This window comes from Triturus cristatus, chromosome 1_2, assembly GCF_964204655.1.
Source record: "Triturus cristatus chromosome 1_2, aTriCri1.1, whole genome shotgun sequence".
Classification (NCBI taxonomy): Eukaryota; Metazoa; Chordata; class Amphibia; order Caudata; family Salamandridae; genus Triturus; species Triturus cristatus.
The window spans coordinates 859,911,038-859,936,959 of NC_140580.1; the positions used below are offsets into that span (position 1 = coordinate 859,911,038).

General features: G+C 46.6%; 1 protein-coding gene across 1 annotated transcript in view; it reads left to right on the forward strand.

Annotated features, from left to right (window-relative positions):
- MICOS10 (mitochondrial contact site and cristae organizing system subunit 10) overlaps nt 1-25,697 on the forward strand; it is a 221,003-nt gene extending 195,306 nt beyond the window's left edge. The window contains exons 2-4 of the mRNA XM_085609089.1: nt 5,868-5,915; nt 15,653-15,762; nt 25,507-25,697. Coding sequence (XP_085465215.1) covers nt 5,868-5,915; nt 15,653-15,762; nt 25,507-25,533 — 185 coding nt within the window. The 3' untranslated portion in view covers nt 25,534-25,697. The remainder of the gene's footprint in view (nt 1-5,867; nt 5,916-15,652; nt 15,763-25,506) is intronic.
- The last annotated feature ends 225 nt before the right edge of the window (nt 25,698-25,922 follow it).

Genomic DNA, 25,922 nt, shown 5'->3' on the forward strand with positions numbered 1-25,922 from the left:
GGCTGGAAGATTTCAGCGCCGCCTACCTGGACGATATAGCAGTGTTCAGCGCCAGCTGGGAGGAACACTTGCGCCACCTCCAGGAAGTGTTGTTGGCCCTGCGCAGAGCAGGCCTCACAATCAAGGCTAGTAAGTGCCAGATTGGGCAGGGTTCAGTGGTGTACTTGGGGCACCAAGTAGGGAGCGGCAAGGTGGCCCCCCTGCAACCCAAGATAGATACCATCCTGGCTTGGGAACCGCCCAAAACCCAGACTCAGGTGAGAGCCTTCTTGGGTCTCACGGGTTACTACAGGAGGTTTGTCAAGGGGTATGGCAACATTGTGCACCCCTTGACCTCGCTGACTTCCCGGAAGCAGCCGAGACTTGTGATCTGGACTGACGCCTGTCAGAAAGCCTTTGACACCCTGAAAACTGCAATGTGTACAGCACCGGTCCTCCAGGCACCCGACTTTTCAAAAGAATTCATTGTCCAGACAGACGCTTCAGAGCATGGTGTGGGGGCTGTTCTAGCACAGATGAATGAGGAGGGCCGAGACTTACCTGTAGCCTTCATCAGCCGGAGGTTACTTCCCAGGGAACAAAGGTGGAGTGCGATAGAGCGTGAGGCATTTGCTGTGGTCTGGGCGCTGAAGAAGCTAAGACCCTACTTGTTTGGGTCTCACTTCCGGGTTCAGACAGACCACAGGCCCCTCAGATGGTTAATGCAGATGAGGGGTGAGAACCCAAAGCTGTTGAGGTGGTCCATTTCCCTACAGGGGATGGACTTTACGGTGGAACACCGCCCTGGTACAGATCACGCCAATGCTGATGGTCTGTCCAGATTTTTCCGCCTTAGTGATGAGGACTCCCTGGGTGAAGGGTAGTTCTCCCCACATTTCAGCTGGAGGGGACACGTGTTAGACCTGGCATCATTGGCATGAGTCTCTCCTCCATTTTTTTACTGTTTGTCTCCTCTGTTTACGATGTTTTTGCTGGTTTATTGCTTTGGGCACTGTGCCACTGCTGATCAGTGCCACAGTGCAAGTGCTCCCTATGTTAAATTGTTACATTGATTGGTGTTACCATGATTGGCTTGGTTGACTTACTGTTCAGTCCCTAGTCTAGTGCACTGAGTGTGCCAAGGGCGTGTAAGTTAACTGCTGCTGGTGGGCTTGCAGCACTGGTTGTGCCACCCACAGAAGCAGCGTGCAAAATGTGTCTCAGGCCTGCCACCGCGGCGCCTGCGTGCAGTCCCTGACTGCCATGTCGACTTGGTAAGGAAACCTACTTACCAGTCTCTAAACCTTCCCTTTGCCACATTTCAGACACCTCTATGGTAGGCCCTAGGGCAGGGTGCATTGTTGGTAAAAGGTAGGTCATGCCCTGATGTGTGTGGCATGACCTAATAGTGAATTACAGCCATTTTCGTTTTTCACTATTGAAGGGCTACCTGCCTCCAATAGGCCAGACTGGGCAGACTGATTATTAACTCCATTATAATCTATCTGACTCAGGGAGCCTGGTAGCAAGTCGAGTTTAGTATCCCTGAACTCAGAATTTAATAACACACCCTTTAGGATGGATGGTTTTTAAATTCTATGTTTGAAAATAGCACTTTTAGAAAGTGGCTATTTTCTTGTCCAACTATCTACCGGTCTCTGCTGGTTTGGTGTGTGTGTCAGGGGCTGGGTGGCTCCAGAGGTCTGAGTGAGTCAGTGTGGGGTGAATGGGGCGTTTACACGTAGAGTGAGGGAAGAGTAGCCTGCCCTGCCTGACACAATACTGGCCCCGCCTCCTGCTGGGCGACTGATAGCCCTGCTCCTGCCAGTGACAATACTGGCTCCGCCTCCTGCTGGGCGGCTGGGGACTCTGCCCTGCTCAGTGAATAGGCCAGGTGCCTCTGCCTGGCAACACCCACAACAAACCTGAGATGGTGGGAATCTCCCTGCTTGGACAAAGGGAACAAAGGAGAAAAGGGGTATAAGAGAAGGACCCCTGAACCAAGAACTCAGATCACTTCTGACAAGGAAACCTGTACCAAGGACAAGAAGCCTGCTGATCTAAGGACTTGCCTCCCCTTTCTGCCAGAGTGCTGTTTTGCTGTGGAGGAACCTGAAGGCTGCTTCTTTATTTTTGCCAAGGAACAAGGGGAGAGGAACTTGGTGTGTACTCTCTGAACACTTGCTAGGAAATCTCCAAGGGCTGGAAGAGTGCCAGTCTCCTGCTGAAGTCACAGGGCCAAAAGACTTCACCATTTGCTGAATTGCTGGAAAGTGTTGTTTCCAGTACACTAGGGAAAATCTGCAGTCTCGACGCCGCCGACGCCGCCGAATCCAGCTCGACATCGTGAGTAACGGCTCCAGTGTCCTGAGCCTTCGACGCCGGCCGCCGGGCCCGATCGACGCCAGCAGCAACGCCAGTGAGCAGTGGGTATCGGCCCCGGCTCCAAGTGACCCCGTCTCGACGCCGGTATCGACGCCAGTGAGGAGTGAGTATCGGCTCTACCTCCAAGCGACCCCGTCCCGACGCCGCTGCTGATCGCATCGACTCGACGCCCTTCTCGACGCCGTGAGCGCTGCTCCGGCCCGACATCCCTCGACACCACTGCGGATTGACCCGACTCCGAGGCACGATCGACGCCGACCTCGACGCCGACGTCTCGACGCCGTGGATCATCGTTTTCTTCGTTTCTCAAGGTACTGTACTTGTGGGGTCTGTTGCGACTCCAGGCTCGACGTAGCGCTCCTCGCGGTCGACGCCGAACCTTGGGAATCTTGTAGACTCGACGTCGTGTGACTCCTGTGGGGGTTACGTTGTTGCCAAAGAACTGTGCTCAGAAGAATACTTTGCTAAAGAACTATTTGCCAAGAAGAAACCTTACTTGAACTATTATTTTTCCTTCCAAAGAGTATTTATTAAGACTGTGGTATATTTTTGTCGTTATTTGGTCTTGTGCTAAGCCTTATATAAAAATACTATTTTTATAATAACTTCTGTGTCGTGTCCATCTGTAGGGTATTCACTTTATTACTGTATGTGGTCATAAATGCTTAACACACTGCCTCTGAGATAAGCCTGTCTGCTCTGCCAAGCTACCAAGGGGGTAGCAGGGGTTATCTGAGTGTGTAATCCCCTTTCCCTGACTAGAGTTGGTTGGTCCCTATTTGTCAGAAGTGTATTCCTCTGCCAACTAGAGACCGCCGGTTCTAACACATATTAACCGTACCAAATAATTAACAAGTTACGTGTGAAGCGAGGAGAGACTCCCCGGGTAGATGTGTGCTCCGAGGCGGGGGACTGAAGCGAGGAGAGGCTCCCCGCGCTGACGTGTGCTCCGAGGTGGGGGGCTGAAGCGAGGAGAAGCTCCCCGCGCGGATGTGTGCTCCGAGGCAGGGGTGAGGGGCTGAAGCAAGGAGAGGCTGGCCGAGCTTCCATTGCGAGCGTGCAAGCCACAATTAAAAAACAGAAGGGTGAATTTGCAGCGTGTGAGGAAGACCCCCCCAGCCTCAGTAAAAAAAAATTTTTTTTTATAGTGACTGTCTGCTAGGAAAGTGAAAGCGCGCCATGCGCGTTGTGCGTGCCTGCAGTGGGAAAAACTCTTTAAAGAAAGTAGAGCTCACAGACTAACTTCGGAAACATGATCCGTCACTACACTCCTCCTTTAGATAAGAAATGCCCTCACGACAGCCGTCAAGCAAACTATCCAGTCCGGATGGGCCGTCCCAAAAGGAGACAGGGAGGTAACAAAGAAGCCTCATTTTCAATCGGAGGCCACCGTTTACCATAAACGATGACTCCAGCCAATGAAAATAATGGGCGGGGCTTTAAGCCCCCTTCTGAAATCTCCTCTACCACAATGTCTCGCAGAGCGAGCAGCGCATGTGCGCAGCAATGCTAGGCGAGACCTAAAAATCCCATAAGGGGGCAGAGTGGGGCACTCCCTGACCACCAGGGCCATGTGGGGGTTCTCAATTAAGCGGAAATTAACTAACAAACTAGATAGTAAGAAAAGATTTGCTTATATTAGAAAAAAGCTTAGAAATACACTGAAAAACCCCTAAGATTAAAGTGAAGTTATAGTTGTTTTGAAATGAAGCAAAACTAACATGTAGAAACCCAAAAACCTCAATCACCAGTTATAGTTTACTTAGCCAACAATAGCTTGCACCCCTGCAATGCACTGAATAGTATCTCACATATTACATCACTCATGACCTGTTAAATGTCATGATTATCACAAATGACATCCTTGATGTCATCACTAAACATTTGAGTGCACCACCTATTTGAGACGTATGTCTGAAACGAACACTAGTTGCGCACAGTGTACCTTTTTTCTAAATGAAATACTGTTCGAACTTAAAATTTTACTGGCAGTTAAATCTAACTTGTATGCAGGATTACACTATTTCTGTTTCGTACATGTACATACTGCCAATCTATGCTGTCTGTAGGCCCTTTATTTTCTAAAACGATCTAGTGGGTTTGTAGAGTAATATAAGGAGCAGTAGCTCACATGATATAATCGGTAGTCATTTAAACAGGTCATGAGTGATACAATATGTCAGGTCATAAGCTTTGCATGGTGGGAGCGCAAGTTCTAGTTAGCTCATTAAACTATAACTGAATTTCAGTGGATTTTGAGTTATTCAAGTTTAGTTTTGACTTTATATCAATACCTAACTATAACATCATTTTAACCTTTAGTTTGTTTGTGTGAATGTAGAACATACATGCAAAAATGTATACATAACCTACAGTTAGGGGAAAATGCCTGTTAAAATGGAACATTTTAGACTAAAAAACACGAATTCAGCCGTTATAGTTTACTGAGCTAACTAGAACTAGTGCTGTCATTAATGACGCCATTGAACTTTTAATGAGTGTTTCAGTCTGTGAGGTTATAAGGAGAGCATGGTGGGGCCAAAAGTTCTAGTTAGCTCAGTAAACTATAACTGCTGAATTTCTGCTGAATTTTTTTCATCTAAAATGTTACGTTTTAACTGACATTTTCATTTAACTATAGCGCCACTTCAACCTTTATTTTTTTCATTGTTTTTAAATGTATAGTAAGATCTTATTACTATACCCAACCCCCAGTGAGTTGCCAAAGACCCGTCATGCACAGCCTTTGGTTGTGCACAGTGTAGTTGGGCACAGGCTCTGGCCTGAGGCCTGGCCCTGCTCCCACCTCACCGTGGGCATCCAAGCCCCCCCCCCCCCTTTAAAAAAATCCTTTTTCCCAGTCCCTCAGGAACCCCATGGAAAGGCAGTGACCCCTCTCCCTCCAAATATGTTTTTTAAAGCTTTGGGCGGAAGGGGGGGGGGGCGCAGAAAGGGAGGGGTCTCTCTTAGAATGACCCTAACCCCCCTCCACCACGGGCTAGGGTGTTTGGTTATCCCCACCCTACTCACTTATGTCCTTTTTTTAAATGACCTTTTCAGAACTAAATAGTAATGCTTTTTCATTCTCTCTGATGCTTTACTTTAGTATGATTATTAGTCCTTGCCCAGAGCTCTATCCTCTCGTTATTGTAGATCCTTTTCTAGGCACTCTGGTAAACCACTGACAACTTGCAAAAGATAGGCAGTGCAAGATATCGTGCACTTTATTTTATATTTTGCTGCTGCCCGTCTCTTGTGTGTTTTCTGAGCATTCGATGAACCCAGATAAGATGCAAAACATGAAACCCTATCTTTAGATTAGGAAACAGCAATATTTTTAGGAATCCTGGTATTGTCTATAAATACCTGTTGCTAGATGGTATAAATCCTTGATAAAATGTGACTTTAATGTAAATGCTAAAGTAACAGTTTAACCTCTCTCAGGGCGGATAAATGTTTGTGCAGGTGCTCATGTGACTAATTTCTTTCCTTTATCTTTGTAGGTGCTGGCCTTGGATTGGGAGTAGTTTTTTCAGTGATCTTCTTTAAAAGTAAGTAAAAGGACCTACTAGTCTAACCGAATTTGCACTATTTCAGATGGGATTCTCTGATTTTCGGCTCCGTTATATGTAAATATGTCCTCATCCCTGACGACAGCGTCACAAGAGGTTTAACTGCAGATATATGCAAGTTATTCATTGACCCCTATATATTCAGAGATGTAAGTCCTCCTAGGCTTCAGGATTGGCCAAGAGAGCTATCTTTTCCAAGGCTATATGCCTGTCCTCTTCTGTTTTTTACTGGTATCAACTTAGTTATAAGCACGGCCAATGGAATGATGCAGCAATGCAAGGGCCAATTAGACTGCATGGGTGGCTATTATAGGGCAAAAAAATGAACTTATGTGGCATAATGTGCCTTGTTCTGTGGCAGTATTTTGTAATTTTGATACACATTGTGCAGGCAACAGTTCATCTTAATAAGTACCAGTTTAACACCTGAAAGTAGCAATCTGCAGCTGAAAGGTTAAAAGGTATCCTTAGCAAAGGGTTTTCCATTGATTGCCACCAAGTGTGGCACTTTCTTTTAGTGCCTTGAACAATTTGAGCTAGTTTTATTTTTGTTTAATCTTATGTGCGGTAAATCCTTAATTGTGTAGAAATCGTCACTGCCACAGATAAGAGAGGATTTCTTTGTAGCAAAAGTACTGGTAGAGTTGTGTGAATCTTTCTTGCTCCTGCATGCGTAGATGCCTGAAAAACTGCTCTCCTGTTTGAATGCTCTTTATTTTATATTTACCTGATTAGCCTGTCATCAAGCGTACACTCCTGTTGTAGAACTAAACATGCACATAGGCCGTCCCTCAAACTACAATATTGCAAGAGAAATCTGCCTGGAATCTGCCTTAGCTCCAGTAGTCGCCTGGGTATGCAAGTTGTCTCTGGCTGCAATATTGACAGACCAGCAAGTCCTTCCCCTAACTCTAGTATCAGCAGGCAATTGACATTCCTTCTCCTAGCCTCCAACATCAGCAGAGGGAGGCCAATCCTTCTCCTGGCCTTCAGCATCAAGAGTGGTGCCAGACCAGTATCGGTAGCAAGATGTAGACCTCCTCCCCATCCCTAGCATCGGCAAAGCCATATTTCCCTGTTGTCTGCCTCCGGCATCAGCAGAGAGGTCCTAGCCTTTCTCCTGGTCTCTGACGCAGAGAGCTGTCAGGCCCTGTTTTCAGCCTTCAGCATCGACAGAGAGCTGCCAGTCCTTCTCTCGGCCTCCAGCATCAGTAGGGATGCCCAATTCTTCTTCCAGCTTCCAGTATTGGCAAAGAGGTGCTAGTCTGCCTACAGTATCAGCAGCTATTGGCAGCCCGCAATATTTTGAAAAGGTTCAGCACCAAGGCTGGGATTGCACACAGCCTGGTGCACGTGCATTCAAATACTTTTTGAAGAGACTGGCCTGTGTTTCTGTCTATACCATGGCTCCTCCAAATAACTAGGACCTCCTACTAAGTTACAGCAGCCAGACCATCAGGATGCTGATGTGGAATGAAAGGTAGAGCAGAAAATGGTGTAATATCTTGCATAGTCACTCCCACTTGCACCTATACATTCTTCAGTGATTTAAGCACCTTCTCCACAGATCTATCTCTAACCTACATGTTGCTCAACTGTACATGTTCTGCAAGTATGAAAAGCTTGAACTAGTGTCCCCTGCTGAATCTGGTCTAAGGGAAGCAAAGATTGCACTTGCTCCCTTCTGTGGGAGAGAAGCTTGCTTGCTTCTGCCATATTGTTCTTGTTCTGTGAGAAAGCAAAGCTTGTTCTGCTGCAGACCTATTTGGATCGGTCAAGTGAATGGAAAAACTTGCGTGCTGCTTTCCAAGCTCTACCTCTCATCTGAATAAGGGAAGCTTAAACTGTTTCTTCCCAAGATGTTCAATGAAGAAAGGGTGTTTGTACTGCTGTCTCCATCTTATGAAAAAATAAAGGACATATTGAATGCACTTGCATAAATTGCCGGGCCAGTTGGAAGCTTTTGTTGGACCTGGAGCAAAACTGTTTGTTGGACCCTTACCTAGAGACCTTGGTTTCAATCTACCTTTCCATGATTGCCACATATAACAGGACCAAAAAATTATTCCGTTTGGATGTGCATTGTATCAAATTCTCTCTTGGACATGGCTTAATACACCATAATGTGGCTTAACAACTTTCCTCATTTGTCATTAATAAAATAGTTGGGGCCTATGTGTGCTCGCCACTCACACCCATATGGCTGGAAGCATATCTTGCAGCGTGGGCATGACCTGTTTCATGGGACAGACTGATTATTGTCCAGCCCTGTGAAACATGCCGCAGGTGCTGACAACTTCACCAGTAGCATGTCACGGGGCCTCTTCGGTAAGTGGGGCCATGGGAAATTAGCTTCAACACTGTGGTGAACATGCCTCATGAACTACGGACTGTTTCACATGATGCAAGATACTCCATTTTGTCCTGAGGAAGATGCCTGACTCCAAAGGGGCAATATTCAAGTGCCAAAGCATGTTGAGAGCAAAGAGAAGCAGCATCTATTGTTTAACCCTCCTGTTTTTAAGCTTGTGATGGAGATACCAGTAAAATCAATTTAGCTCACACATATATATCATTTTAATTTAGGGCTGACCGTTTATCAAATGGAGAATATTAATTTTAGGTACATACTCGACCAAGCTAGGGAGCCCATTACGACTACACTGTGCAAGTAGTGAAAACATAGCCCTCCTAAGATGCTTCCTAGTGCTAAATGTGTAACCCACTGATGAAGCATGCCACGCTCTAATCTAGGTAGATTAGGGTTCATCATTGTGTACATGAGCGTATGGTAATTCCAGAAGAGGTTGGGCTGTTTTCTTCCAGGAGTTTTGAATTTTTGATGGTGGTTTACTGAAAGCGTGCAACAGCCTTTTACTTTCCTTTTCCTGGCTCTCGCTGGTGCCTGCAGTTTTCCCTTCCTACTCAGACTCACTTACTTCATTTTTCACGCATTGTATGCCTTCACATCCCTATCTGGCTCTCGTCCAGCCATTTTAGCTCATGTTCTCTCCCTCTGGCCTATGTTTTCTCCTTTCCCTCCCCCTCTAGCCTCCTCTCTCCCTGAGTCTCACCCTCTGCTCGGGTGCATGCACTCTTCCCTTCTTTTTTGACTTCCCTCTGGCTTGGACTTGCCTATGTGCTCTTCTCCACTCCTCGAACTTGTGCTTGCATGCACCCCGGGCTCTTATCTGCCCCTCTTGCTCGGGCATCCTCTCGTCCCCACCCTTTTTCCCTCAGTGGGTTGCACCTTCATCCGTGCCCTTCATCCTTGGATGCTTGCACCCTTATCTTGGTCGGGAGCATGCTCTAGTTAAGGTGCGTCTTATCTTCTGTGCCCCCTAGCTCATACCTCTTCTACAGACTTGCTTTCATTCTTTCCCCTCTTGGTCATGGGTTCCTTACTCCTTGCTTGAGCTTCCACTCTCTCACCCATTTCCACAGGCTCACACTTCTACTCTGGATCACCATGTTAATTGTAGGATCTTCATCACTGGTTATAAATCCATGAATGACCTCCTGCTATCTGCGTGGACCAGGAGCCTTAGATATGCGGATCATAGAAATACAGGACAGGGTGCCAAAGGCCATTTTTCAATAGTATGGACAGCACTCTGTGAACAGCCCATCAGAAGTGGATTGTTTCCCGGAAAAGCTAAATAAACTTATCCTGGCAACATTTTTAAAACTTCATTGCAACATAAGTGCAGGCTAAAATATGAAAAAGGCTTGAAAAAATGTAGGCTGATAGACATCTATTGCAAAAAAGGGAAAAGACTCTTGCTAAGGAACTCCTAGCCAAAAATTTCCTCCAAATTGGGCACACCCTACGTTGAGCTATTTCAAAGACTTTTAGCATAAATAGTGCAGAAGAGTCTTTTATTGGCGTTTTAGTTAGTTTTTTAATGTTTATTTTGGTGGTATAAATTGAGGAATCGATAGTATAACACTCTTCCAATCAGATTAAATACTCCGATCTGAAATGCACAAGTTTGCCATTAAGCGTTGTTTGGTATTCCGCCCCCTGGATTGCATTCTGCCCCCTGTGGTGTGTCACCTTGGTCACCTAGTTTATATACTTTTACATGCAATCAATCAATACATTTGTAGAGCGCACAACTCACCCGTGAGGGTCTCAAGGCGCTGGGGGGCGGGGGGGCAAGGTGGGGGGTGCTGCTACTGCTCGAACAGCCAGGTCTTGAGGAGTCTCCTGAAGGTCAGCAGGTCCTGGGTCTGTCGTAGGCTGATGGGGAGGGTGTTCCAGGTTTTTGCGGCGAGGTGAGAAAATGATCTGCCACCGCCGGTCACGCGACGGGTGCGGGGGACGGGGGCGAGGTCAGCGGAGCGGAGCGAAGCTGGCGGTTCGGGGTGTAGAAGGTGAGTCGTTTGTTGAGGTACGCTGGTCCGGTGTTGTGGAGAGCTTTGTGAGCGTGGGTGAGGAGCTTACTCTTGTTGACGGAGAGCCAGTGTAGGTCTTTCAGGTGGGCTGTGATGTGGCTGTGGCGGGGGATGTCGAGGATGAGGGGTGCTGATGCGTTCTGTATGTGTTGTAGTCGTTTCTGGAGTTTGGCTGATGTTCCTGCGTAGAGAGCGTTGCCATAGTCCAGTCTGTTGCTGACAAGGGCTTGGGTAACCGTCCTTCTGGTACCGGTGGGGGATCCATCTGTAGATCTTGCAGAGCATGTGGAGGGTGTTGAAGCAGGAGGAGGAGACGGCGTTCACTTGCTTGGTCATTGACAGTGCAGAGTCCAGGATGACTCCCAGGTTGCGTGCGTGGTTAGTGGGTGTCGGTGCCGCTCCCAGTGTGGTTGGCCACCATGAGTCGTCCCAGGCGGAGGGGGTGGATCGAATGATGAGGACCTCCGTCTTGTCCGAGTTCCGTTTCAGGTGGCTGAGCGTCATCCATTCGGCGATGCCCTTCATTCCTTCGTGGAGGTTGGATTTGTCGGTGGTGGGGGCCTTGGTGAGGGAGAGGATCAGCTGGGTGTCGGCGTATGAGACTATGTTGAGGTCGTGCGATCTGGCGATGTTAGCGAGCGGTGCTATGTAGATGTTGGAGAGTGTCGGGCTGAGGGATGATCCTTGGGGTACGTCGCAGATGATCTTGGTGTCTTTAGAGCGGAAAGGGGGAAGGCGGACTCTGGGTTCTGCCGGTGAGGAAGGAGGTGGTCCAGTCCAGTGCTCTTTCGCGGATCCCTGCGTTGTGGAGGTGTGTGCAGAGGGTGTGGTGGCAGACCGTGTCGAAGGCGGCCGAGAGATCCAGGAGGATGAGGGCTGCGGTTTCTCCGTTGTCCATCATGGCCCTGATGTAGTCGGTTGTGGCGATGAGGGCTGTTTCGGTGCTGTGGTTGCTGTCCGGAATCCGGATTGGGACAGGTCCAGGATTTTGTTCTTTTCGAGGAAGGAGGTCAGTTGCTTGATGACTATCTTCTTGTTAGCCAAGAACAGGAGGAAGGAGATGGGCCAGAAGTTCTTGAGGTCCTTGGGGTCAGCTTTGGGTTTCTTGAGTAGGGCGTTTATCTCGGTGTGTTGCCAGCTCTCCGGGAAGGTGGTGGTCTCGAAGGAACTGTTGATGATCTTGCTGAGATGGGGTGCGATGGTGGAGCTTGCTTTGTTGAAGATGTGGTGTGTTAAAGACATGCATGCTCCTACCCCCAGGGCTCGCAGACCTCACATGGATTCATTCACCTCCCATGGTTATAAATTTTACTTTTGTGTATACTTGACACAACGTAAATGTATCTCCCTTAATGGCAGGCGTATGCATTTCATATTGGTGTATTTAATCTGATCGATTCGAAATAACTATTTCATATATCTCTATACTAAAGAAGTGAGGCTACCCACTCTCAAATATTTTTTACGAGGTTTTATAATCCTACTGTATCATTAGTTAAGAATGTTTGTCCTTTGATGTAGGTGTCTTCTTGTAGGCCCGATGAAGGCTCTGTTCTTAAATTGAAATATTGGGGGCAAAACGTCGACAGGTCTATTGTTACTTTACTGAAAAATTGCCGTAAGTGGGACCCTGAATACAGGGCTTCACATACCCTGAATTTGTGCATCCTTAAGTCAGCATTTGCGTTTTTCTTATGTGTAGGAATGCGCACTTCTTGTTCGCTTAATATTTCATCATCTCCTTACACAGCGCTGTCCACACAGAGCACCTACAGCATATTTGTTATTGTTGTGCATATTTGTACCATATGCAAATATGTATACCCGATATCTGCATAAGATTGTGCAGGAAAGATTGTGTAGGTATCCATTAAACAGTTGGTTGATTTCCAGCACTTTTTTTTTTATCCGGTGCATTTTTTTGTAGCCTAGGAAGCGAAGGCGTAAGCTGAAACATTTATTTGTTTATATTTACCCGGGTTCCTAGGGACAGTGGGTTCCCTTTAGTTTGATTTCCAGTGGTGCACTCAGGCGCTTGGCATAGAATGCGTGGGGACTGGGGAAGCGAAGAATAAGATCTATCCAGTGCTGTGCCTGAGACACTGTTGAAGTCTCCACCTAGTAATAGGAGAATACCGCCCGCATTGCGAGGACCTCTGAGAGCAGATCAAGAAAGGTAACCTGCTCTCTTTGGGGCTTATATTGTTCAGAGGAGCAAGGGGTGTCTCTCTAGTGTATTCTCCACAAAGAGGTAGCGGCCCTGAGGGATAACAGTCGGTGGCCACAAATGTGATGTCCCAGAGGATGATCGACCGCCCCTTTCCCCCCCCCCCCCCCCCCCCCCCGCCCTCCCAGCATAAGAGGAGTAGTCCGTTGTAAAGACCTGGTGTCTCCATTGTCGGAGAAGACGCTTGGACTCTGAGTGATGTGCATTTCCTGCAGAAATGCTATGTGGACAAAGCGTCTGTGCAGGTAGGAATAGATTGAGTATTCTTGGGAAGGAGTGTGCATCCCCCTGATATTCCATGTGATCACGGTAAGGTCAGAAGGATGCATCATGTTGGGGTGATGGATTAGTGCTGTTCACCACAGAGGTAGCTGAGTCTAGATGAAGGATGTCGGTGTGTGAGGGCCAGTCTGCAAACTGGAACGGTTGAACAGGGGTAAGAATACTACCGGCAGGATACAAACAGCCAGTCCAAACTAAGCATAACTATACACCATTCAAATAGTGTAACGTGGGGGATCTGGCTCGGGAGGCAATGTGGAGTGTTGCTGGGCCGCATGTGGAATCATGGCTGTAGCAGAGGGGGAAGGGTGTGTGGTCCCCCGAACAGTGCAGCGCGAGTCGCACAGCGAGAGATAGAGGGTAAGGGAGCTGAATCAGGCTCCCACAGCAGGGCCTGCAGTGCGTATAGGAGAATGTGTAATAGCCCAGCGCCACGTAGTGATCAGGCAGGGCGGAAACAGATGAGCAGGCAAAAAAGGGCGGGGGGAGGGGAGTCATTTAGCAGCATGGGGGAGAAAGAAGTAGGAGAAAGGGGTTCAGTGGAGAGTGAAGAGAAGGAAGAGGACAAGACGAGCAAGCAACAGGATCAGAGAATGTTGTCCACCGTCTGTGGCATAGCATCTGGCGGCATGATGCCGTTCCGGACAGGGAAGCAGGATCTTGGTGAACCACAGTCTCTTCTGGAATAGCATTTGAGGCTGGTGTAAGAGTGTGACCCTGTCAGCAGTGCGACTGGATGCCGCGACTTCCAGAACCTGTTTCCTCTCACGGTTCATCTGCTCCAGGTTAGGAGGTTGGGGGACTGTTGTTGCTGGGAAGCAACACAGCGTGTCTGCGCTCACCGGCACTTGCAAGGCACTGTTGCCCAATCCAAGGCTGGTGTTGGGGCTGTTGTATCACTGCAAACATGTCTTTTCTTCCAATCCAGTTGGTTGCCAGGGTAGACGTAGGGTAATTGACGACCAGACAGCGAGCCTCCCTCAAGGAGGGTGGTTTCAGGGCAGTGGGCAGCAGCGGCCGGTTCTGGTAAGCGCGGTGGGGCGAAGGGAATTTCGACAGACTAAGGAATAGGATTTATTTAATTTTACCTATTCTGTCTGTCTACATCACCCCGCCGCACTGCGTTTACCTGCACCGGCCGTTGCTGGCATGGGTCTTAGCATTCACGGGTGCCCTAGCGACAGGTCCGCGCTGTCACTGCAGCTCTCCAGATTGCAGCCTGGTTAGGAAGGCTGAGGCAGGGGAGATCCAGGGACCAAAAAAAAGGGTGAAGGGAGAGGTGGCGGTGTGCAGTCTCAAGCTAGGGGGCAGCTCCAGGGTCGGCAGATAAGAAGATGGCTATCTTTCAACCCTCCAGCATGTTCCCGCATGAAGGCATGGGCAGTTTGGCTCCTCAGACAATCATGGGCCCCTCACCGCTGTGGGCACAGTCTCTCTGGCCATAAGCGCCTGCCCCTTCATGAGCACACAGAAGTAGGGGGAGGGTGGAAGAGGGTTCGGTATGCAGTGCTGGATGGAAGAAGGGAGGGGGCCGCAGCAGTCACACCCCGCAAGGTTTCTTCATGCACAGGGAGTCGTCCTTATTTCGTGGCTCACTGGCTGCCACTCACGGTGACCATAGTGGCTGCTGGGACTTCCCAAGTGTCCGTGTGACTCCCTTGTTGCAGTCGTGAGGTTTTCGAGCGTGGCCTCCATGCGCCTCTCCTTGATGCCCCTGAGTATCTCCCCTGCAGTCACCAAAGCGGTGGAGGTGGTAGGGGTTGTTATGCCGCTCTTCTTTAAGCGGGTGAAGGGAAGAGTAAAGGGAGCTCTGACTACAAGCTCCATGGGGTGGGTGGGGTCAATAAACCATCCATGCCCCGCAGACAATGTATCATCTCTTGTGCCGCCGCCCTTGCTCACAGCAAGGAATCAGGAAGGTGTCCAGGTGGGGCGCCCCCTTCACCGCAGGTTCAGTTTTATGGGTTGATTCAAGGTGTCTCTCTCAGGTTCGCTGCATGATCACGGCAGGCTGTAAAGCTCTGCTGCCAGCATCTCCCCCTGTCCCCAGCAGCGGCCGGGGGAGGCAGATTCATCCAGCAGACACAGGTTTCGCCTGGAAGTGAGATTGCAGTCCGGAAGCTTCGAAGCAGTCAGCCTGCTATCTTGGCTCGTCAAGCCACTCCACACCTCGCCTGTCTCCGATTATTGGTATTTTTGCCCTTGTTGATAATGTTGGTAGAACTGGTAGAACCATTGAGGGGATGGAACCTTCTGCTGGTAAGATCTTTTATCCCGGGGACTGCGTCGTTCGGGGTTTGACTCCAATGAATATTCCTATGATGCAGAACTAGTATTAAAAGTAATGGGTTTTTTTCCCCCTTCTGTCTCTCTCTACCTTAAGTTTTCTTTTTTGTTGTCTCTTTCTAGATTGCTCTTCCTCTCAATTACTTTCACCTTTCCTCTTCCCCTCCACCCCCCAACCTCTGTCCCAGGCTCTCTAGCTCTTTTTTTAAGCTTTGGGTCACTCTTCCAGCCTCATTTCCTGTAGCTTGTATCAAAGGAGTTTATTTCTCTTTACATTGTGTATTGAGAAAGTGAGCCTTTCTCTATATTTATTGCTACTGACTATGCCGTCTCGGTTGCTTTGTTCTCAAAGGTAGTGCTGTTTATTATCGCCTTGTAATGTGTTAAAAACCCTAATGCTCAGCACTTGAACCATGGTCTCTTGCTTGGATGGATCCAGCTTTGTCTGCGTGCACTCCCTTCTGCCCATGGATACTCAAATGCACGATTCTGTCTTAATGCTTCATTTCTCTAATCCTTTCAGGGAAGACTTGGCCCATTGTCTTTTCGTCTGGGATTGGACTAGGCATGGCGTATTCCAACTGTCAGAATGATTTCAAGTCACCTTACCTGCTACATGGAAAGTTTGTGAAAGTAAGTGACATATTGACTTCTGTAGGCTTCTACCACTGACCTGAACATTGTGCTTCATCTGAATACATCGCCAAAACTCGCTACACACCTACTCAGCCAGGAATTAGGGTACAGAAACTAATTCAGCTCCCCTATCAAAAACTCAGTCCCACTCTGTAAATTTCTAATTGTATTTCTAATTTTGTCCCTCCCCATCATTCTGCTACCTTTTCTCTGCACAAATACAACACATGAAATAGATAATTTACTGGGAGTTATACAAATGCATACACCTGACACATTAGCATGCCCCATATGCCTTTGGAGAATAAAAATGCATGAGCAATGGAGACTGGTGAGTAGGTAGCTGTGAGCTATTGGATGACGGGGGTATTTAGAGTGAATTGTTATTGGTGCTTTGGTCTACTGGGCTACACGTTCCCCAGCTTCTTTTAATGCAGAAATGGCCCGAGGCTGCCTTCAAATTTTTGAATCTCCAGAATTCTAGACTAAAGTAGGCTATAGAAAAAGAAGCATTCTGGTGAAAACATTTCCTCTAGAGGACAAAAATCTGGGTATCATGGGGAACCACAAAAGCCGGGATGTCCAAGTCTAATGGCTGGATCAATGGCATCTCTGGGATGACTGACTATATAAATGAGTTCAGTTTAAATTCAGTGTACCTACATTTATCTTACGTTGATGTCCTTAAAATCTGGCAGGGATCCTGCACTAATCGACCTACGTTGAACACCTTTCATGTAAAGCAGGGAGACCACCAATCGCAGCAGAACAAACCGCAGAATCGAGGCAGCTAAGAAGGCAAGGCAGTATCTTCAGAGCTATCGTAATATGCGAAGTATTGATGCACTAGAAGCATCTACCTGCTTTCTTTTATAGTGCTGAAAGCAGGCAAGTACTTTTTGGTCTTGTTTAGTAGTGGTCTTCCTATCACTAGTCAGTCTTACTGACCTATGCCCAACTGAAAAACTGATCTGCAGTTCCCGAAGAAGTCCACTTGCCTGGCAGCTGCAGTTCTCCAATTCCCTAAAGAGAATGGTGCCGCTGAAGGTATGTACCAAATTGTAGTACGGACAGGAAGACCACTGTGTAATGCTTCCAGGGGATCCCTTCTCCCTGCATCCAGAGGGAGATTGAGAAACCCTAGTGTTTCTACTCGTCCGTCACGGCTCTCAAAGAACTAGCTCGAACTGCTCCCACCACCACCATGCCATGACCACACAGAACCAGGCATTGCAGTGCATATGCTGCAGCACAAACACCTGCTACTATTAACTGACCTACATTGAAATTCAGTGGATTCCAATCTGCAGTTCGGTCTGCCAGGACCTCCCACATATTTGCTATGGCTAGATTTGGGAAGATATTTTATAATATTTTTGCAACCAGTATTCCTGATGGGCTGTACTCCTCCCTGTCTGTGACCTAGGATGTCACTTGGGTGCTGCTGACTAGAAGTCCTCCTCAGATCTTAGACCACCATTTCTATTTCATCCTTCATGCTCCACGTCACCTTAGTATTGTAGCTGTTTCCAGAATTAAAGTAGAAATGTACTAGCTTCTTCTCAAAAGCTTTCATGTTCCTCCACTTCCAGTCCTCCACTTCCCTTCCAGTCCTCCACTTCCCTTCCAGTCCTCCACCTCTATTCCAGTTCCCCCCCCTTACAGGCTGTCGGCATGAGGTCACCCCCAATCCCCATTTCTAAACAGCCGGTTTCCCTTCACATTCTTGATACATTTCGGTCTCTTCTGCTCCTGAAGCCCTCGACAGATTCCCCTTTCCTCTGCTAGATCTTAGTTTTAGGGAGTGGTGTAAAGGATGCAGTTTGTTGGACTTCACAATCTAAACAGGATCATCCTAAACTTTCTCTTCCTTTGCTGAACCTTTTATTGGTGGCTTTTAGGACTCTGTGCACACTATCGCTTCAAACCAGTACTAACCTGCTTGTGCTCTATCCCTAAAACATGGTATAATTGGCTTACACTTAATTGACACATTTAATTGACTTGTAAGTCCCTAGTAAATGGCCAGTAAAATTAAATACTAGAAGTGGATCTGTAGCATTAATTGTGCCACCCACTCAAGTAGCAGTTTAAACATTGCCTCAGGCTTGCCACTGCAGCCTTTAGTGCAGTTTTAATCTGCCATTTTGACCTCACAAAATAAACATTTTGTCAGACCTAAATCTTCCTTTTTAATGTATGTCACCCAAATGTAGGCCTTAAATCCTCCTAGGGCAAGGTGCATTGTACTTAACATGTAGGACGTATGTGTTCAAATTTTACATGTCCTAACTGTCAAAACTCCTAAAGTTGGGGAGAGGAGTTGGCCTAACGGCTAGGGCGGTCGACCGCGAATCTGTGGAACTGGGTTCGAGTTTTGGCAATGACGCTGAACATCCTGTGATTCTGGGCAAATCACTTAATCTCCCCGTGCCTACCAAAAATGAATGTGTCCTCATGTAATGCAACTGGTGCTATGTAATGCGCTCTGATACCCGGGTCAAGTTTGCGCTATATAAAACTGTTTAAAAAAAATAAAAAAAAATAAAAAAAAGTTTTTCACTGCTACAAAAATCTCTCCCATTGACCAACTTTGGGTTGCCATTTTACATTTAATGAGTACTAACTTTTGATTTGGTTCAGCCCTCAACCAGTAAAGCTAGGCCATGTATATTATCCAATCAACACACAATTGCCAATACTGATGTACATTCAATCCATCATTTTAACTAGATCACACACCTCAGTAATGATCATTGCAGGATTTATTTCCAGAAAATATTTAATTTTTTTCTGTTTTTTTTAGTTTTGAAAAAAATTCTTCATTCTTATTTTATGGATCCAAGTTATTAAGGAAACTTAATAATTTGAACAATTTTACATAATACAGAGACAACACACTTACAAATTCCACCACATAGAACAAAACATTCAGACTGTACATTACATATAAAACATCATAGTGCAAGACCAATCTTAACTCCTGGTTCTGCACAATTTAAACACTTTTGAAATAAAACATCCACCCCTGCTTTACTCAATTACACATTATATACTTGTATTCGGCAAGGACAGTGACCAAACAGTGGTCCTACTGGGTTCGTCTAGACATTTTTTTTAAATTTGAAGAATTATTTTTTAGTGAGCCACAGATTGGAATAGCTTAGTAGAACATTTGTTTGGTTCTAAACAAAAGCAGTCGATGCGTTTCGAACCCTTCCCAAAGTTTTTGAGGGTTTTCCTCAGGACTCAGAACTCAAGGAGAGTTCTTTCCCTCCGTAGAGTGCATCACTTTCTCCTCTATTCAACCTTATTCTTGCCGCAATTTTCCTGCAGTTGTTATAAAATGGCTCTCCTTGAGTTCTGAGGAGTACCCTCAAAAACGTTGAAGGTTTTGAAACGCGTTGACTGGGTTTGTTTAGAACCAAACAAGTGTTCTACTATGCTATTGCACTGTGGCTCACTAAAAAATGAATTCTTAGATTAAAAAGTATGTCTAGACAGGCCCATTAGGACCACAGTTTGGTCACTGCCCTTGCCTAATACAAGTGTATAATGTGTAATTGACTAAAGCAGGGGTGATTGTTTTTTTGTTTAAATTGTACAGAACCAGGAGTTAAGATTTGTCTTGCACTATGATGTTTTATATGTAACGTACAGTGTCTGTGTTTTGTTACATGTGGTGCAATTTTTAAGTGTGTTGACCCAGTGTTACGTAAAATTGTTCTAATTATTCAATGTCTAAATAACTTGGATCCATAAAATAATAGTTCTTTGCAAAACTAAAAAACAAAGTAAAAATGTACACATTTTCTGGAAATCATGCAATGTTCATAACAACTGAAGTGTGTGATCATCTAGTTTGGGTGATGGATTGAACGTACATCAGTATTGGCAATTGTATGTTAGTTAGAACTTTTGATTGGGAGCATGTAGAAGTTTCATGTTTAGACCCAAATGAATTGTAATATAAGCTTCGTTAATGGTAAAGTCTGATTTTAAGTCACAATTCTTAAAATGCTGCTTTTGGAAAGTTGCATTTTCTTGCCCTAACCATTTGTGCCTGCTGCCTGTGTTCTGTGTCACATGACTGAATTGCTCTGATGTTAGGCTTTGTGTATTCCTCCCAGACTGTGGAACAAAAAAGGGGGACTATGTGTTGGCAGGATGGGCTATCCTGCCAGGATGGCAGGGGACGGGGACGCATTGTTCTCTGCCCCATTTGCATGTCAAAGGTCTTACCTCCAGCATACACAAAGGAACCTAACACTAGCCTTTTGTCACCTCAGACTTTTTTGAGCCTGGACAAGGGAAGAATTCTCCAGAACCAGGTTTACGGTAGCATAGAAAATTCCTCCCCACTTCAAAGGCTATAAATATAAATACTATATATAAAGATACAAATACTGGACCCTCGGAACACTTTTTGAGTACACTACTGGACCTGTGGGCATTGCAGAAGAAGGCCTTCCTTGTTCCTCAGAGTACTGCCCTGTTGTTTGAGGTCTCCCTTGCTCTGTCAGATAGAAGACTGGACATGCTCCCTTCATTCCATGCTAGCCTGACTAACTCCAAGGATCAGTTGGCTGACAAGCTTTTCTGAGCTACAGGGATACAACACGCTCCAGAGGCCTCGCAGCAACTTCCCAGGTGACCTCCTGTAACTGGATCTGCCTGAACCCTTCTGGCATCCTCTAGAGTGAGTTCCATATCCCCAAAATATGCCTCCCCTGGCCTTGGACCCTTGGGTGGCATCAAAGTGCACTCCTTTTCAAGAAAAGGACAAACCCTGAAGTTTTGGGGTCTTCGCGAATGGAAATTGGCCACTTTGTACTGAAATCTTGCCTCCCGCGACAACTGCGTATGTGAAGATCCGGTGAATCAGACTCTTCACACTAGAGCGACCACCGGCAATGCAGGTTCTACAATTCACGCTATAGCGATGACAGCCTGTGCTGCTACAGCGATGTTCTTCTTGCTCCTCGTGACCTCCTCCACTGTGAACTGGACTCTTCATGCTGGAATTTCAGAACAAAACTTTTTCAGCTGGACTAAATTGGTCCCTGTGTTCGGCCTGCGCTCCGTTGTGGTCGATTTTAACGTGTGACTTTCCCCTGGTCTTACACGACCAGATGACTGTAAGCGGAGCTTTGTGCTTTTAGATGCTTTACTTACCTAAAACATTGGAATTCAATATCTCTGGATTTACTGATTGGATTTAATTCATTTTGGTGCAATTTAATTCATTGAAATGAACTCTTTTTCTAAATCAGTTTGGGATTACTGTTTGTGTGCTACGTAAATACTTTACACATTTCCTCTAGGTTAAGCCTAATTTATTTTGGGCCAAGCTACCAGAGGGTCGAGCAAGGTTAATTTAGTGACTCTTGTGGTTCACCCTGACTAGGATTGTGGTTGTTGCTCGAGTAGGGTGTTCATCCCATCCCCTTTCAATCAATAACCTATTTTTTTACACAATTCCTCGCCAATGGCTGATCCCAGCGATTTTATGATCGAGGTCAGTGTTGGTGCTGCCAAGAGGCCTCATGAAGGGCTGAATTTTGTGTGGCACGTAGCTGTATGAAGATGGAAAGGTATGGCAATTGCTTTTCTCGTCATACCATGTCTTAATCTTGGTTGCACCCTATGTTAATCTCATCTTTTATTTACTGATATACAGATCAGACATTCTCCCTCGATGTTATTCGAGCAATGGGAGCAGCCACTTTGGGAATGGTGGCACTGTCATGCACTCAAATATTTCACTTGCTCACCCCCTTCTGTTTTTCTATCATGCTGGTATCTTTGACACTATACCCTCAGCGTTCGCAATCTGGGACCTGGGGACACCTGCATAGATTCCCTGACCCCTTTGATTCTTGGAACATGCAACATCTAGGCTCCATACAACACCTTGCAAATCTACCTTGTCATTAATACTAATCTGAAGTCCATTGACACATGGGATCTGTGTGTACTTTTTGATGGTGGGGCGGGAGGTCCCCAAGAACTGGAGGAACACAGCACCAAGGGTCGCCCTCAATATGTGTAATTTTGCTGCCATAATCCCAGATTTAGCTTTTTATGCTAGACAGGGCAGTTGAGGAAGAAAGGAATGGTTAAAGGATTCCAATTGTGAGTAAAGAATGAGGAGTATCCTCTTTTCATAGGTTCACGGTCATGACATCTGGTACCGTTTCCCCTGGAGCTGACCTTTAAACTGAGGGTGTGAGACACTGTTGAAAGTAGAGTAATTCTGTGACCATCCACTGTTAAGTTATGGTGTTTTAATTCTCTGGTTACATCAATCTTTTAATTATTGTGCTCATGTAAAGCGCTCTGATACCTTCGGGTCTAGTTCGCTCTATGTGAAACTCCTAAAATAAACTACACTTGTAATGTTGGCTGACAGACGAAATTGGAGCCCACACTATTGTCGGTGTGTGAGATGTTTAATATTATTTAACAAAGCCTATTTCCCACCTGCACGATTGTAATGGGAGGTGCGCGCTGGATATATTCCGAGGAGTCCATGCAGGGTGGCAGGAGACGCCAAGGGCTTGCAGAGGATGCATACTGCCGGGAAGGCGCTCTGGGTATCAGACCCACGGGTGATGGAGGAGTATAACCGAGGCATGCGCCGAAGTAATGCATGGATGGCAAGTGCTATTTTGAGACCACCAAGGGTCGACGTAGGGGACCCTCAGACGTGCACAGTATAGAGGAAGCCGAGGTGACCGGTCGGAGTCCCCCCCCCCCAACAGGAAGGTCCTTACCTCAAGGTGCAGCAAACAACCCAGTTATTCCTGAGCTGCCTCTGAAATTCTTTAATGGTTACTTAAGATCTGAGACCTATTCTAAACGTAGGTTATAATGCTCGTTCGGTATCAGAAAGCGGTCGCCTGGCGTCCAGCTGCACAGTCCTCCTACACGTAAAGCTCCGGTCTGCCCTGTCGAGTGATGCCGTCACAGGCCCGTCTGTCGAGCCTACACTGCCACAGCTCTGATGCCCGGAATCCAGAGGTTGGTTTAAGCTCACCCAGCCCGACATAAGCCCACGCGCCGGTCACTGCCGCTGATTTTGCGTTCCGTTGGGTTTTCGTCTTTGCTGGCCCAGAGTTCTCAATGCTCGGCGGTCCATTGTGCGTGGCTTCCTCGCGGGCGCCTTCCGTGTAGTTTCTGGATGTAGTTGCTGCGCCGATGCTGCAGTAGCCTTGCTTTCACTGGCACAGGCCCTGGCAATGGCTTGTGCGTAGGAATGGGGTAGAGAGGCCCGGTATCTGCGCCTTTAATGCCTAATATCTGTAATTGCCTCCAAATGTGTTGTCATGGTTAATAGCTGCAGGGCTGCTAACTGTCTAATTATTTAATTTCTTTTGGGAGGCAGTGTGGAAACTATTAGTGTCTTGCTGCTGCCGGGGCTGGGAGGGGAGCAGGAATTCTATGTTGTTTGAGAATGTTCTTCCTCCTCGAGGGCATTGGCTTCCAAGAAGTCGAGGCCCAGGAAAACATCCGCTTACTCATCGTTTGGTTTGATTTCTTCAATGATGTGTTTTTCATTTAAAGAAATATTTTCTGAAATCATAAACCCAGTTTGTGTGTTCTTGTGTGGCTCCCTTCCTCCCTCAAAGAATCATGTTTGTTCGGATTTGTCTCCCTCGGTGTTTCTCCTCGGTTCTTAACGGATCCAACCCCGCCCCCCATTCTCCCCTCCTGCTTTTCAGTTCCTGACGGATGTGCCACCCCCACGCCCATTCCGCCTCTCGAATTATTGCGATGCGTTTCTCTGAATTCAACCCCTCACCCCGAAAAGTTTCATTGGTTGCAGTGTTTTGCCGTGTTATACTTCCCCCTCGGTTCCTGTTATGGACACGAGCCAGAGGGTGTCGGAAGGCTTCACGCATCCGATGGCTACTGCACCCCATATTTATATTTACTGTCTCCCAGTGTTCTCATGCCACTCGCTTCCTGGTGGATCTCTTCGATCCCATTATTGTGATGGAACTCCGTGTTTTACTCCTGCTGGTTGCTCAATGATCTTCTCTTCAACCTCCACTATTCCATTCGTTTTCGTCAGTCTCCCTATCTTCTTATTTTTAAGTCGCAGCCTACCAGACAGGGCAGCCCTCTGGTTTGCAAATACCTCTTGGGGACATTCTGAAAGCTTCCCTGGGAATGCGTTCCGCCAATTGCTTACCATTATCCTTGTGGTTTGTAACTCACGATTGCTTGCTTTCTATTTGCCACTGGCGCCTTGTATTCTTACAGAAGTGCTAGCTTTCTGTAAACAGGCCTTTACATTTTTTGCTCATCTTGTCCTATTTTCTGTGCATTCAAAGACCGGTGTCGGACTCTTGTCTCCTGTGGTAGCTTGGTGTTTTCTTTCTTTGGCTTCAAAGTGAAAGGATGTAAGTGACAATCCTGGTGGGTACCCATGTGAGAGGAATGCTGTAGCATATTATATTTTTCTAGCACACAACAACATTATAATGTCTGTAAATCAACTGTGTAAATATTTCCCAATATATCGGAATTAGAAAAGCACAAATTATGGACTTTTTTGTAATTCTGAGCCATGGTGGAAACAAATATTTTAATGCGGCCAAAACACTTAAATACACTTGGTGATGCCATTTCCACACATTGTGTGCTGTAAAGTTTTATTAGTAAAACTTTCTGTGCATGTGTAATGATCATTTCAACGGAAAATGTGTTGTCTGTAATGGCACTAACACAATGGCGGTAACACTCAATGCATTCTCGATTCTACACTACTCCACTCCACTCCACGACACACTATGCTTCTTTACTCCCCTCTACGCTACTCCACGATAATCTGCAATACTGTTCGCCACTCCACTCTGTCACTCTACAACTCACTCGAACACTCTACTCCACTTTACTACAGTATGATCTACGACACTCCACTCTGCGCCACTTCTGTACACTCTAAGACTCAACACTCTACTCTGACTCAACACAACGACTCAACACTTTAGTCCTTGAAACGACACTTGACAACACTTTACTCCTTGACAAGGCAGCACTAGACACTCTACGACTTGACACTTTGACGCTCTACTCCACGACTCTGTACATGCCACAGAGTTTTAGCCATGCTGAACAAGCAGCCACACTGGTGTATATGGTTAAAACGCATTGGCAAAGCCAATAGCTCTTGCATAGGCGAGCTATTGGCTTTGCCAGTGCTTGTTTGTTTTGGCATGTGTGGATGATCTGATTGCAGTTTCCTGATTTTTCTACTGTCTGCCGTGTATGGGTTTGTCACAGTGTCCTTTTCCCCAGTTAATGCTGAATGTGCACTCCAGTAGCCCACTGTATCATCTCTGGACACTTCTTTCCCCGTCTTCACACTTTAGACTTCTTGCTCTTGATTTCACCTTGACTTTCTTCTCCTCACTCTTCTGCTGTACTCCAGTTTCCGTCACATTTTCTCTCTACTATTTTTCTCCCCTCTCATCCTTTTTGCACTCTTCTTCCCCTTTCTGCTTTTGCTGCTAATGCTCACCACTCCTAATGTTTGTACAGCCTCTTCCTCTTGCTCTCTAGCAGTACCTTCTCTGCAGCCTCTGTTCTTCTTAGGTGAAACACCTTTTCTCTTCCATTCGGCGTTCTTTTCCACTTGCTCTCTTCATGCCTTTGTCTTCTCTGTATATGCCCTGTGAGTAATCCTCCTGTCCCAACCTGTCTGATTTCTTTCTTTCTCATTTCCTTCCGCAGGAGGCGCAGCATAAAGATTGTGAATAATTTTGTACTACTCACGTCTGCATGAAGCAATGGGCACCTGACCCGAGCCAGTGAAACTTGCTGCTGGTCTACCTTGGCAGCGGCCTACTGCACTACTGTATTATTGGTGCTGTGGAGGCGCCTCACAATTTTAATAAAAAGTTTCTATTGCTGTCTGCAAAACACCCATGTGTCGCATACTTTGGAAGTGGTGGAAGAGCGTCAAAGGGGAGTTATGAAGTGGAGAGATTGGCAGTGTGTAGATTGCAGCAATAAGAGGCAAATGGAAGACGTGTGTGTGTGTAAAAAAAGGCAGGAATGTTGGAGTTAGTATGTAGAATATCTAGAAGTTATTGAAAAGGGAAATGAACAAGAGTATAATTTGGTAGTCTAAAGGCTGCGTTGGGATG